The following is a 13969-nucleotide window of genomic DNA, read 5'->3' on the forward strand; positions in this document are numbered from 1 at the left end:
AGCAGGTAGGTGTAAGGCATGTTGGGTGCTTTTTCTTGAGGGCCATCAGAAATCCCAAGTTTTATTGCAATACCTTTTCTGACAGAATGACGCGTACATGAGCATGTTGTCCCAGGGGCTGGCAAATGTCTTGGGACCATCAGAGTGGTTGTGGAAGCTGTTTTGTGGGGTCTGAGTGTTGTTCGCTGCTCTGTGCTATTTGTACTAGAGACAGACACTGCACATTTCCCTTGTTATATCGCTGAACTTTCACTTTTAATATTTAACCTGTGTTGGTGGTCATTTGGATTATGATGACTGTAAAATATAACTTTAAACAGCTTAGGACATGCCTAAGGCCAGAATTAGCCTTTCAGAGGCTGACAGAAAAAGTCCAAGGGCTGACAAACTAATGTAATGTGTAGTAAGCAAGAATAAAAAACAATATATTATTTAAACAATGTGCTAATTATTGTAATATAGATATTGAAAGCCCTGGGAAACTTTGGAAGGGCTCTGTTTCCTTCAAAGTGTAGAAACAGCCAGAATGTACTGTACTTGAACTAGTTAACAGCAGCTGCTTGCCAAGGTAGGGAAGAAGATCCCCTCCATTTAAATCTCTAGCTGGTCTTTACCTACTTTGGCAAAGAAAACCTTCCTAAGCCAGCCAAGATAATGGTAAATCCAAGAGAAAGGAATAAAGTGTTTATTTATTGTTAGTTCATCAGTCTTTTGAGTCAGCAAGTCAAATTCAACTAAGTTCTTCACATTTGATGAACTGGGGTAATTCTTTTGTACCGATTCAACAGTGAGCCCTACAAATGAGACTGCTGTGTTATTTTTGACTATTTTGTCATATGAGTTCCAGACTAATGTAAATTGCTTTTCTTAATACCTGTAGGTGAGCACAATAGTTTACTTTGTAGAAATATATTTGAACAACTTCTCAAATGCTAAATGACTTCAGGTGTAAAAGGAATTGTTGTGTATGGGATGCTGAACAACTTGTTGAAAAATCTCTGGTTTGGTATAAGGGGATGTGATTCATTCTATCCACTTTCAAATGGATACTTACATCCTTAGGCCTATATCATATCATACATCTTATATCATATCATATATATCATATCATATTATGAGTGTGATAGCTAGTTCTATTCTGACTTATGTTTGGTTTTTGAGGGGAAAAAAATTAATCCCTCCATCAAGAGATTTTTCTTCCTATTTTTAAGCCATTCCTATACTTCTAGGATGGTAAAATTAATGACTTTATTAACTACTCTTTACCTGACTGAAGTGAAGAGATCCCTGCTTTCAGAAAAGATAGTTGTGGTATTGGCATGTCAGACATTAATTTTTATTTTAAAGGGAAAAAAAAAGAAAAAGACACTGGGATGTGCCTTGGACTCTATTTTGTGCAAAGGCAAGAAGAAAGGGAAATAGAGCAGGGGGAAGATTGAGGGAGATGTTCAGAAAAGACAATGTATGTAAATGAGAGACTAAAAGAATGTGAGTCAGAAATAAATTGTTTCTGGGTTTTAAAAGGAAAGGCAGACCTTATTCATTTTGTCTTCTTCAGTGAGTTTGTCTGAGTCCCCCCTGGAACAGGTCAGGGTTGTGCTTTGACGGCCACCCTCATGGTCTGGCAAACACTCTGCTGGTGGCTCACAAAGAAGTGACACATTCCTTTTAAACTGTTTAGGTTGCCTGCTCCTGGCTTGAACAGTGAAGAAAATTGCGTGAGGAGGAACCAACGGCTGCAGAATCAGTAAAAGAGGTTCATGTGGAACATACCACAGTTCCTGGGCAGGATCCTGTAATCCTAGATGGGATGGCATTATATTGTGCTTTTACATTGTTTGCCCTTTTATATTCCAGGAGACTATTTGGAGGAGCAAATGCTGTTTGGCATGAGCCTGGCTCTGCATAATTTACATTACTGTTATTGTATTTTATAGCACGTGGGATAGAGACTATGTTCTGAACAGAGTATATGGAAATGTGGCTGCCATTTGTCAGTCTGGATTTAATGAGTTGCATTAGCTGCAGCAGTGAAGATTGAGCAACCTGAATGTGCCTGCACCTGGACAGAATCATCAAGAAACAGTTACTTTTAATGGAGAGTGTCCCAATTTCATGCTTTCTATTTTCTGACAGTGCAAGTCTAGACTCTTATCGATTCAGACAAATATGGGGAGTGAAAAGAAGGGGAGGGGGAGAATTCCCATAGATGGAACTCATACAGCTGTAGGTTACCATGTGATGCTGCTGCTATATCCAGATGTTGTGTTAGTATTTATTCTGCACAACACTGCAAAAATAAAATTAAAAAAATTAAAGGAAAGAAAAAAGTGACAGAACCAGAATGCCTCACAGTAGTTAAGCTCAACAAAGCCTGGTGCAGTCAACCATTTAAACACCTGCTTATATCTCAGTGGGTTCAAAATTCAGCAAACCTTATAAGCACAAACTTATGCTTGAGTTCCAGAGCTTTGGTACTCTGGGTGGTGGACTGGGAAAAAGGGGATATTTTTTTCAATAATGAAGCATTGTGAGCTTGATGCACTTGGAATTTGTCTAGTTTTTATAGTTCAGTAGAACAGGTATAAAAGGGCATTGCATCCCAACAGTAGCCTTGTGCTGCACTGGGGTACCTATAAATGACTGCAATATCTGTGAGATATGCAGGCTCAGAACATGTTGCCCCAGTCTCTGACAGCAGGTGTATTTTCCTGAAAATACACAAGGGCCAAATTCAGACCTAAGGGAGACGATTTCAATTTCGGAACTACAAACACATACCCTAGATTTGAACTTGACTTTAAGCCGATTTGAATTTCCAGTTGAAATAGAGAAACCAGAAAGATTTTTCTCCCTTCCCTTTTTGCATGACAAAATTTGTTTCTGGTGGTAAAACACATGATGATATTAAAATGAATGCAACTAATAATGATTGAACAAGAATAATATAAACCTGCCTACAGTCTCTGAGGAAAAATACTTAGCTGGAAAGCTGCAGGTACTTCTCAAGCAGGAGGGGTTGCTTTTCTAAAGAGGCTGTATTTATAATGGGTGGCTGGCTATCTGCATGCTGGCTCAGTTCCCTGTAGTAAGGAACTGACCACATTACTATTTGCAAACACAGGGTTCACTCAAGTGGTACTAAAAAGAGAAGAGGTGGGGCAAGCTGAGCTTTAAAAAGAAAAGAGGAGTCCGTCCAAGTTTGAATGTAAAGAGCAACTGCGTTTTGAAGAAGGAAAGTACCTGGAGATCTTGCTCCCTGCACTGCACTCAGTGCTGTAGTGAAGAGTTTTCCAAATTCTCTGCTTTTAAGATTTAAATGGCAGCTTTGCTTGTTGCGAGGAAATTTGTAGTGATCCTTGCTAGCATTGCTTTTAAACTGTGTTAAATTTGTGGCAGGAGTGTCAGGCATTTCGTACTTGGCTTCCAAAAGAAGAAAAAAAAAAGAAACAAAAGAGAGAGAGAAAAAAAGCCCTGATCTGTGTGGGGAAGAAATCTCCCAGGAATTTCTTCAAGGTTGTAGTCAGACACAGTAAGGTTTAAAGTGACAAGAAAAGCAAGGCAAAGATAAAACTTGGAATTGTGATAAGATGTCTGAGTGTAAAGTGGGAGATTGCAGAAACCGTTTTGGATTACATGTGCTCATCTTGTCCTGGATATGACTCAATATAAGCTAGTTTTTCTCTAGTGGAAGCTCAAAAAAACCCTCAAGATTATGTTTCCCTTCCTTGTTGCTTTTTTGCCAGTGGTTTTTAAAATTGGTTTTGTCAGCCTCTCAGCTCTGCAGCACTGGAACTGTCCTAATGGATACAGATTTAATCCTGAAAACTCTGCTTGTATAGGTAAGTTCCTAAATATTCTCAGATAAAGAAAACTGCATTTGTATTTTCTTAATTTAACTTTATAATTCTCAAAGGGTTTTTTTACAGATTGTTTTTGTGTTGTACTGGCAGAACTGATAAATCAGCTTCTTAATATCTGTTGCTTCTCAAAATGAAAAGAATGCATTTTATTTCTTTTTTCAGAGATCAGCACTTGTCTGTCAGTTTAACTATTCGAAAACAGGATAAATTTTGATATGATCATTAAGAGATCTGAACTCTTCTTTAGTTACCAAAACTCTTTGCCATAGCTTTAGTGTCTCCATAGTTTCAGTACATAGGCATGCATGAATTCATGCTTCTATATATGCAAAATTTGTGTACAGATGTGTTTTTTTTATTTCTATGTGCATATAGAAAGAGTATTTTAATGATTATGTATTAGCATAATTTAGATAACTTTAAAAATATTCTTTCTATGCTAATCAGTGCATGTAGATGTGTGTGCTTATGCTAATAGGTCTCATACAATGCATGGGTTTCAGGTGTGCTTGTTCTGTAGTATTGAAGTCTGGGAGAAATGCATGGCACTAATATTGCTATAATCACCTCCAGTGATTTGGAGCATGTAAAATGCAGGTTCCTATTCTTCACAAAGTGCAAGGCAAAGAATGACAAAACTCTTTTCTCTCCCATGCTACCTTGAGGTCCAATTTTTTAAAGAAATACAGAGCCAATGATGTCATGGGCTTTGCAGTAAGGAGATGAGGAAATGCTCTGTAGGGATTCAAACAAACAGACCTAATACTTGGAGTTAATGCTTTTGCCTTGGATTCTTTGGGCTTCAGAGACTCTGACAGTTCTTGTCATGATTCTAGTGATGTAATAACAGGTGCCTTCTCTGTGCATTCTGCCAAGAAATACTATCTCCTAAGCAGAAAATGGAAGAATGCATATTAAATGCTGTCATATTGAGAGAGGAGAAGCTAGGCATTTTTTGTGTACAAATTATAAACCTGAATGAAGGTTTATCTGAGAGCCAAACACACCTGTGGTGCTTCCACCCTGATGCTTCAATTCAAATAAGAAGTATACTTCTGAAATTAGTCTCCATATTACCACCTCTTACTACGCTTGCTTCACATTGAAAAACACTCTCAAAATGCACAAACTGGATTTCCTTTAGGCAAACCTAAACCAGAGGATGTTCCTGTGGAAAAGCATCTACCCTCTCTGTTGTGGGTGGCCATTCAAGTCCATGGGATCAGACTGGACCTGGTTTTCCATAACCTCAATCTGAAATACAGGCAGTGTGTATGCTGTATCGTTAGCAACTGTTTCACTTTACACAGCCTCTCTTTTACATGATACTATTTGCTAATATGTACTTTACTTCCAACAGCTAATTAGGATGTTCATTATTTATGAATTCTTCATTACGCAATTGCTCGATTAAGAGGTCATGTATAACAGGAGAATCCCACTGAGATGAAGAGGATTGCTTGGCTGTTGTTTCATGAGTCAAAAATGCACTCTAAATATTAACACGAAAAAGGCTTCAAAGACATATTTTTTTATTTCAGTGGACAGATTTTGCATATTGATACAATTGCTCTTGCATTAATAAAGACATAGCCTGCCCTGAATTTTGCCTTTTCTGTTGAAAATTACCTGCTGTGTGAACAGAGGAGTCTAGGTAAAACGCCAAAACAGACTGGTCTGAAGCTCAGCAAGGTCTCCAAGGAATAGTAATAGCAGAAATCTGCATATAAAGATAATGTTACTATGGCATACTCTGAACAATTCCATATGACACAGAATAAGTGAAAAATGAGATGTGCTAGGGTAACTTTTCAATTACAAACCACTGAATTACAGGGGATTAAACAAAGGTGAAATCTTGACATGAGATATAAGACTGAAGGAGGCTTTGGTGTAAGGGATTTCCCCTTTCCTCTGTGTACTGGATACACCACTGGTATTCTGACCAGAAGACCGGATGTATGGCATTCTAGTTCAATAATTATGTGAGACAGAGGGTGCAGTGAAAGCAAGTGATAGGAAGCTGGAGGCAGGCTTTGAAGGGAATCCCGGAGATCAAAGTGGTAAGTGGGAGACGTGACTCATAGCACTGACCTGTGAACAATGACAGCAAGCTGAATCGTGGTTTGGCAACCATTCTTGGTGAGCTGTAATAGAGATACCCATTGTAAAATATTTTTAATCATCTATGACTGTGGGGGCAACCTGCCAGCCATAAGGACTACCCTGCATTAAGGTGTCTGCTCTCTGTTACACGTGACTTACTAGAAAGTGTGTAGCCTTTTCTCAATTTGCTTTCCACACTGCCACTACAGATGAAGGTCTTGGTTGTGCTCTTCTTACATTGGTTGTGCTCTTCTTACATTGCTAAATAGCTCATTTCTTAATTAGTTCCTTTGATTTCTGTGGATATTCAAATATCAAAGACCTCCTCATCCTGTGGAAGTATAATGAAATCTAAGCCTAAATGTCTCACATAATTTTATACAGTTATTTTAAGAGAGATTATTTGAATCCAGACTTGGTATATCAGGAGAGGAGAGGCCTTTCAGGGGGAGCGTGTCCTACAACAGCAAGGCTTATAGGAGAGAAAGTATGGGAGAAGACATCACAAGATCAGAACAAAACTAGTCTAATGAATGAATGCATCAATTCATTGACAAGTTATGGTATAATTGGAAGCATTTCTGCAATTTTTGACCTTGCCATTTTGAATTAATCATTTATTTTAAGCTGATATCAGGACTGGGGACTCAGTCACCTTTAGATAACTCATCTGCTTAGATCCCAGTAAAAACATAGATCCTTCTACCTCTAAAGAAAAATGATCTGGCCTACAAAGGACCCTACAAAGAAAAAAACATGTGCATAGCTGGTTCTGGGAAAGCTTTGATTTCCAACATATTTGACAATATTTGTACCATAGATGGTACACCAGGGAATGGGCTTGTGCCTGTTGAAACCTGTTGCCTGTGCCCTCCTGAAATACCACTTTAATAGCAGTATTTTTTATTCTTTTATGGTGTATAGATGCTTTCCCTACTCAAGATCAAAAAAGTTTTCCACATGACATTTTTTATCTTAAAAAGGCCCTAGAGCAGCTCCTTGCATTATCAATTCTAGATTATATACTAATGCCTGTTAGACTTGGGCTACCCCAGGTAAATATATTATCTTCTGGATACTGCAAGACTAGAGGTGTACTTTGGTTTCAGGGCTGACATTAAATACTCACTATGTATATTTTAAAAGTGAAGAAAAATAGCTATTTTTTAAAATGCCAACAGTATTGTAAAAATCTTAGAAGAAGGCAAAACAAAACATTATTGAAATTTTTGCCCAATCATAAGTTCTTAAACTCTGCACATCTCTACCAGATCCCGACATTAACTGCTCAGCCCTTGTCAGTTCTTCAGGATTAACATGCTGCACATTCCTACAGAGCTAGAGCCTGCAATTGAAGGTGACAACTGTAGCTATCTAGGTCAGCTCTTTTGGTCAGATACTTCTTCCTGTGTCTCAAGCTTTCCTCTTTCTTTCTTACTCTTCACCTCTCTCCTGCCACGGAGCACTGGAGATGAGAAATATTAAGTTGTTACTCTGGTTTACAACTTCAAATACACCCTAATTAGTTAAATCCTGGCTTCACTTTGCTCCATACAGGCTTCTGAAGACATGATGTTAAAACTTCTTGGTATTCTGATAAATAGCAAATACCAAAACCTTATTAATTCACAGCTCCCCTTTCTTTCTTTGCAAGCAGCTCATAAGGAGCTGTAAAAGCCAATGAAATGGGGAACTGTTTTTTCTACCCCTGTTGTGACAGGGATAAACCTGGTAAGATGCTACTGTTTCCCTCTGTATTTCAGAAGAGCTGCTGTTGAGGTGTGTTTTTTTCCGTTTTCAGTAGCTGTTTTTCAGATAGTTCACTTCCTTTAATACTACCCTGGGGAAAGATGCTTGCAAATATTTTTACCAAATGGTATTCAGGAATTCATGAACCTGGGTCTGAACACCGAGTCCTATTCATGAGAAGATTCACACTGAATTATCTGAAAATTGGATGCAGCTAAATGTGGACAAATACTATCTTCAGCTGTAAAAACTTAATTCAAAATAAGAGGCAAATATGTACACGAAAGGACAGAAATGGCATGACACATCACATGACTCTTAATCCTGAAGAGAGCTAAGGGACAGACTCCAGGGCCAATAACTAATATTTTGTTCAGTGGAAAATAGCAGTTATTAATTTTGTGTTGTGTTTTAAAACAAAACTGACTACTTTCGAGTATCTAATTTCAAATCTGACTTTAAAGAGAGCTGTACAACAGTGTTTGATGATGCCTCATCAGCTTTATCTTTGAAAGACAAGTCAATAATAGTATGTTGAAAGTTGCATGATCTGGGAAATAGAAGTCCGTTTGGTAGTTACTAATTTACACATAGAATTTATTTGGAAGATTAACCCAATTTTTTTTCCATTCTAGTTGAGCAAACACTTGAGATCTGAGTCTAGAAAGTAAAAAGAAAAAAAAGAAAGAAGATATGGTGGTTCCTGGAGATCTTTTTTGCCCTTTCTCTTGGAGATGTCTGCAGGTGTTTCTAAATTGTATTTGAATTCTGAATTTGATTCTATTTTATACTTGATAAATCATATGCTTGGTCTTCCTGTCATATCTGTGGTATGATTATCTTTGTGACTCTGGACTGGAAGAGTCCAGGAGCTGATTACCACCTTATTATATTCATACTGAATTTCTTACCGTAGTATATGAGCACTTCACCACCTCTATCCTCTCAAAAATTGTTAGTGATCAAGTTGTATCTTAAACCTCATTTAAAACTGTGGAGAAAAGATATTGAGCTGTGCATCATCTATATATTATGACCTCCTAAAAGCTGGAGTATCTTTTTCCATTTCTAGTGATTTTCTGTTCTTTGAGCTATATGCTTTAAACAAAACAGGTAAGAGGGATGGGCTACTTTCTTTGTCACCCGGATGAAAATTCACTTTCAACCTTGTTGAAAAGATCATGGTGCTGGCCACACAGAGCAAAATGAATTAAACCTCAGTCCAACTCAACAGGAACTAAATTCATGTGAGGTTATTTGAGTGGATGTATTTACACATACACTTTATGTATATAATGTATGCATTTGGGGCCATAATGAAATGCAAGTTCTGGCTCACTGAGGTTTCTCTGTATCCTTGCCAGGCATACTAATGCTTCAACCTTCTGCAGCCGGAGCCTTTCTCAGGACTCTCAATAAAGTAGTATATTTGTATGCAAAGTCATTGAGAGCTGCCAACATCGTGATGACATGATTCATGGTTTTTGCTGATTCTCAAGGCATTTTTTGCATAAAGAACTCTTTGAGAACTGAGCAGAACCTCTTTCTTCCTTTCAAGGCTGGCTGTCAGGGCACTGCAGACAGCTTTTGTGTTCACTAAGCCGATTTCTTTCACAGGGTAAAGTTCCCACTGGGGGATGTGGTTGCCAGGACACGTAAAACAGCTACAGCAGGATGCAATTCCATACTTTTCTTTGGCACTAAAATGCAGATAAAGGCACTGCTAGTTACACCTGATGGATGGTTTTGTGATTGAGTTCTCCTAAACCTTCAGAAACAGCTTTTTTGGTCTTGTTTTGTGTTTTTTGTTTGTTGGTTTTTGGTTTTGGTTTTGGTTTTTTTGGTTGGTTGATTTGTTTTGAAATTTTATTTGTGTTTTTTTGTTTGTTTACATTTTAAGCAAAGAAGAAAGGATATCAAACATAGGATCCTCTTCCCTAGTTAATAGCATAAAAGCCAAACATTCACAGCACTGAGGCACATTTCAGAACAGCATTTTGTCTCTTGGCTCTTTCTGTTTACTGCTTGAAGCGGCGTTCTCTGGTGACTGGCCTGCTACCATGCCCCATGTTTTCTATTGAGCTGTTATTCTTCCATGATAGCTGTTCTTCAGCTGGAGGGATGGCTTGCTTTTCAGTATGTGTAGTATTTGCTTTATTATGTGAGTTTTGGTAATGATGAAATTGGACAGGTTGATAACCTTGAAATCTTCTCTTCAAGGACAATTACTGGGGAGACAGTGTAAATTCTTGTAGCCAGATCAGTGAACATGCTTTTTCTTGGAGTGTCAGTTTTGTAAACTCATATAAAGCAGGAAAATCCATCTTGTAAATAAAAGGTCATTGTTCTGATACCTTGGTATGTAGCTCAGTAACACTGTGCTTGGTTAAAGAATGTCTTCTCAGTCTGATCCTGACTTCAGAATATCCTGTGATGTTTTCCATGCCTTCAGAGTTTTCCTTGGTAGCTAGTTCCCTTAGTGAATCACTCTTCTCGTTAAAATGTGAATTTAATGTCTAAATTTAAATTCCCTGGTTTCAGTTATGAGCCATCAGTCCTTGTTAAATTGTTCCTAAAAAGATTATATTATCCTTTAGAATTTTTTTGTGAAGATATTTATTTATGGTAATTTATCCTTCTTCCAAATTTCTTTCTGATATTCTAAGCGTTCTGAGCTCTTTAAGTGTCTCACAGAAAGACACTTTTCTTCACCTTCAAATCAGGTTTTTTGTCATTTTTGTACACACCTTCTAATTTTTTGGGGTCCTTTAATAACGTATATCTGAGAAATACAAACAGCATGCCAATAGAGTCTGAGCACTTCCATATACAGAAGTAAATTTTCTCCCCCACAGTCAATAATTTTTCCTGTGCTTATATGTGTTGTGATTCAAATTTTCTTGCCCATGTTAATGGTCAGCTTTCTGTCCAGTATGAACACAGATCCTTCTCAGAGAAAGCAGTTCCATATACAATCTGTAGGTCAAGTCTGTCTTTTTCAGTCTTATTTAATGTACTCTTTATTGTGATTGAATAATAGCTCAGCAGTGCTTCACATTGCTTAATCAAACAACCTCTCTCTTTAGCAATCTCACATCTACACAGTTGTCTCTATCACCCATATTTGTGATGTGCACAGAGGAATAACATCAAGTTCATTTAAAAGCTCCTATTGTCATAGAAGTATATTGACTAACAGAAACTACATTGTAGTCTTTATCAACACAGTCTTGCCCCTGCTGCAGTACTGGTGACTAGATCAGGTACAGCTTAGTCAGTCAGGTACTTGACTGGAAAACTGGAGCTCAGACAGAGTGAAACAAACAGTTTTCATATCTGACACTGACAGCACCTGGACAATGAGCTGGGATCACTAAAGCCCTCCCATATGGGCTATGAAAGAGCCCTTTAGTGTTAATAATATCCAGGCAATGTTAGCCAGGAGTATCTAGTTTTAAAATGATGACCTGGACCTCACAGTTTCTGTAGCCCATTAACACTTCTAAGGCAGTCAGACTTTTTGAGAGTGGATTTGGAGGAGTTACTCCTTTAATGCTGTGGAGAATGGAATGTACAATCCTAGTACTTGAGGGGAAAATACGCTCCTGAAAGCTGATTGATTGAAGAAAATTGTGTGTTAGAATACTTTGTGAAATTACATTGCTTAAAATTCTTCTGTTTTATCTTTGTAATTTGTTAAATCGAAATCAGTTGCATGTGCTCTGATTACGTTTCATACATTGTCAAATTAGTTCATCTGCTATTTGGAACATAAAGTTGTGGGAAAACTCAAAACAATATGAAACTTTCCCTAGTCTGTTCAGACACATTAAATGACTACAAAGTCTTGACATTCTTTTTGAACAACTTTGATACCTGACACAGAAGAAACTCCTAAACACTTCTGCTAGATATAGTTTCTTAAAGTAGTTAAAGGATACAGGTCCCCAAAACCATGCAATATCAGATCTGGTTGCTTAGTTCTCCCTAAGTTACTAAGAAATTTTCTTGCGTCGTTGATGAGTGGCTTAATTTCTGTTCATTGTAGTTAAGGTGCCATTTCTGCCCTTCTTTAAACTAAGGGAATCCTCATATAGCACTCACAGACCTAGTTCTGCTTATGAATCAATGTCCCTTGGTGACTTAATCAAAGGTGTCTCTCTAAAACAAAATGTGTTGATTCCTTTATTCCTGCATGTGCAAAGTCAGATGATAAAACCCAGAACAAAAGCCACTGATATCTAATAGAACTTAGGGAAGAAAAAAGCTGCTCCTTAGAGCAACCTTCACAGTAGCTGAAGAAAGAAAGTATACAAGAAATACACCAACATATTGTGCTGCCAGATGTCAAGTATCTTGGGAAGTTTCTATCAGATGCATTTGTTTTCAGCAGGCACTCAAATTTATCTCTGTTTTGTGGGACAATTATCCATGGTACTGCCATGGATTAATTTCTTTTCCCCTTAGTGTTCTTTCCCCCTCAGTGCTCCTTAGTGGTAATACTTTTTATTAAAAATAAATTTCTTAATTTAGGACTTAATTAATAGTTACTGCCTCAACCCTGATAAAACACCATAAATACATCAAATATCTTTTAATTTCTGAAGGATCTAGCTTAATCTGCCTGTTAAAAGCCAAGTTTCTAATTAGTTTGCTTGTTGCTTTGGTTTGGGTTGGTTGCTGTCAGAATACAGTGGGAGTTTCAGTGTTTTGTGTGTGTGTTTGAGATTTGACTCAAACCAAAATGAGCTCAACATTGAACTCAAGTGCTGTGGCAGTCTGTTTGTTGCTTTGCAAAGTCTGTTAATTTGTTGGCAAAATTATTATTGTTGATAAAGGGATAAAGATAGAAGGAAGCAGCTGCAAGCAGCATTTGCATAGCAAATAATAACACAAATCAAGACAAGTGTGTTCCCTGTGTTTGGGCAATTAGAGACCAGAGTTTCCAGCCATCAGAGAGAAGGGTGATTTCCCTGGACAGTCAAAGAAAACAACAAAAAAACCCCCAACACCCTCCAAAATCACTGTGAGTATGACAATGGACAAAACAATAATCCTGAAACCAATGCATGGTGGAATACAGCCATCCTCATCTCATTTTTTTAATGACAGAATATTAAATTTTGTGACCAATTTATTATTAGATAACTATGTCAAAGGTATTCTTTCTCCTTACTCATGCTGCTTTTGCTAGCTTAATTTTCCTGATCTTTTTCAAATACCTGTTTCAGATATCGATGAGTGCCTTGAAGGTGGTTTGGGAACCTGTGGCCAAACCTGTATCAATATTCCAGGATCCTACATCTGCTCCTGCTTACCTGGCTACTCTTTGGATATTGACAAACGGTCTTGCTATGTGAATGGTAAGGTCATTTTACTTTTTGATCACTGAAAAAGAGCTTTAGAGATTTAATTAGCATTATTTTTCAAAATGAGCCATGCCTGCTGGTCCCTACTGGATACTGACTGAGGTGCTGTTCATTGGCAAAAAAACTGCTTCTTCTACTCTGTGGGTAAGTGGTAAGGCCAACAGTAAGTGCCACAGAAGAGTGATGGTGAAGAATGGAAAGTATGGTGGTGGAAAGATAAATGAAAATATGAAAACAAACAAATAAAACTAAATAATTACTTTCTGTTTAGCCTTCTCTGCATGCTCAGAACTGCAAAGTCTCTTATCCCGTACTTACTACTTCTGGGAAGATGTGGCAGTACACAAGGTTTTGCTATCTTTGCCTTTGCTTTGATGTCTTTCCAGTATGTTTAGTGACAGTGCTATGAAGTTGTAAGCAGGAAGTCCTTAATTTTGGTTTCATCCATTGGCAGTGTCTTAGAAAACATTAGTGCTACTGTGAGTTATTTCTCTCCCTTGCTCCTTCCTGAGTGTATAAATTTATTTTTAAATGTGGAAGATGCATTTATATTTCAAAGTTTTTAGCTCTCCTAAGAGGAAAATATTCACAGTTATGGCCTTTAAATAACCTTCATTTTTGTCCTCAACTGATGTTACCCCTGGTAAAAAAATCTAGCTATGTTTTATTGATTGGCTTAACTCATCAATATAATGTGGTGGGACTACTCTGAAGTTCTCCTCTCATCTCTCTACTTTGTTTTCCTGAATGCCTGGCTTTGGTTCATGTGTGGAATATGCCACAGCTCCCTTCTGATCTAGAGTCTAAGGTTTTCTTTTTTTCACTAATATTTACCTGTGATTCTTGCTACTGCAGAGATGGAATGTCATAAGGCATATTTCT

General features: G+C 37.6%; 1 protein-coding gene across 3 annotated transcripts in view; it reads left to right on the forward strand.

The window, feature by feature from the left end:
- The first annotated feature begins 3218 nt into the window (after positions 1-3218).
- Positions 3219-13969, forward strand: part of EGF (epidermal growth factor) — a 59460-nt gene continuing 48709 nt past the window's right edge. For all 3 annotated transcript variants that reach the window (XR_011697890.1, XM_071555997.1, XM_071555998.1), the window contains exons 1-2: positions 3219-3842; positions 12950-13081. Coding sequence is in view for 2 of the 3 variants with exons in the window: in XM_071555997.1 (XP_071412098.1) it covers positions 3716-3842; positions 12950-13081 (259 nt within the window). In the remaining variant the exon portion in view is untranslated. The remainder of the gene's footprint in view (positions 3843-12949; positions 13082-13969) is intronic.

Source organism: Pithys albifrons, chromosome 5 (assembly GCF_047495875.1).
Source record: "Pithys albifrons albifrons isolate INPA30051 chromosome 5, PitAlb_v1, whole genome shotgun sequence".
In the NCBI taxonomy this organism is placed as follows: Eukaryota; Metazoa; Chordata; class Aves; order Passeriformes; family Thamnophilidae; genus Pithys; species Pithys albifrons.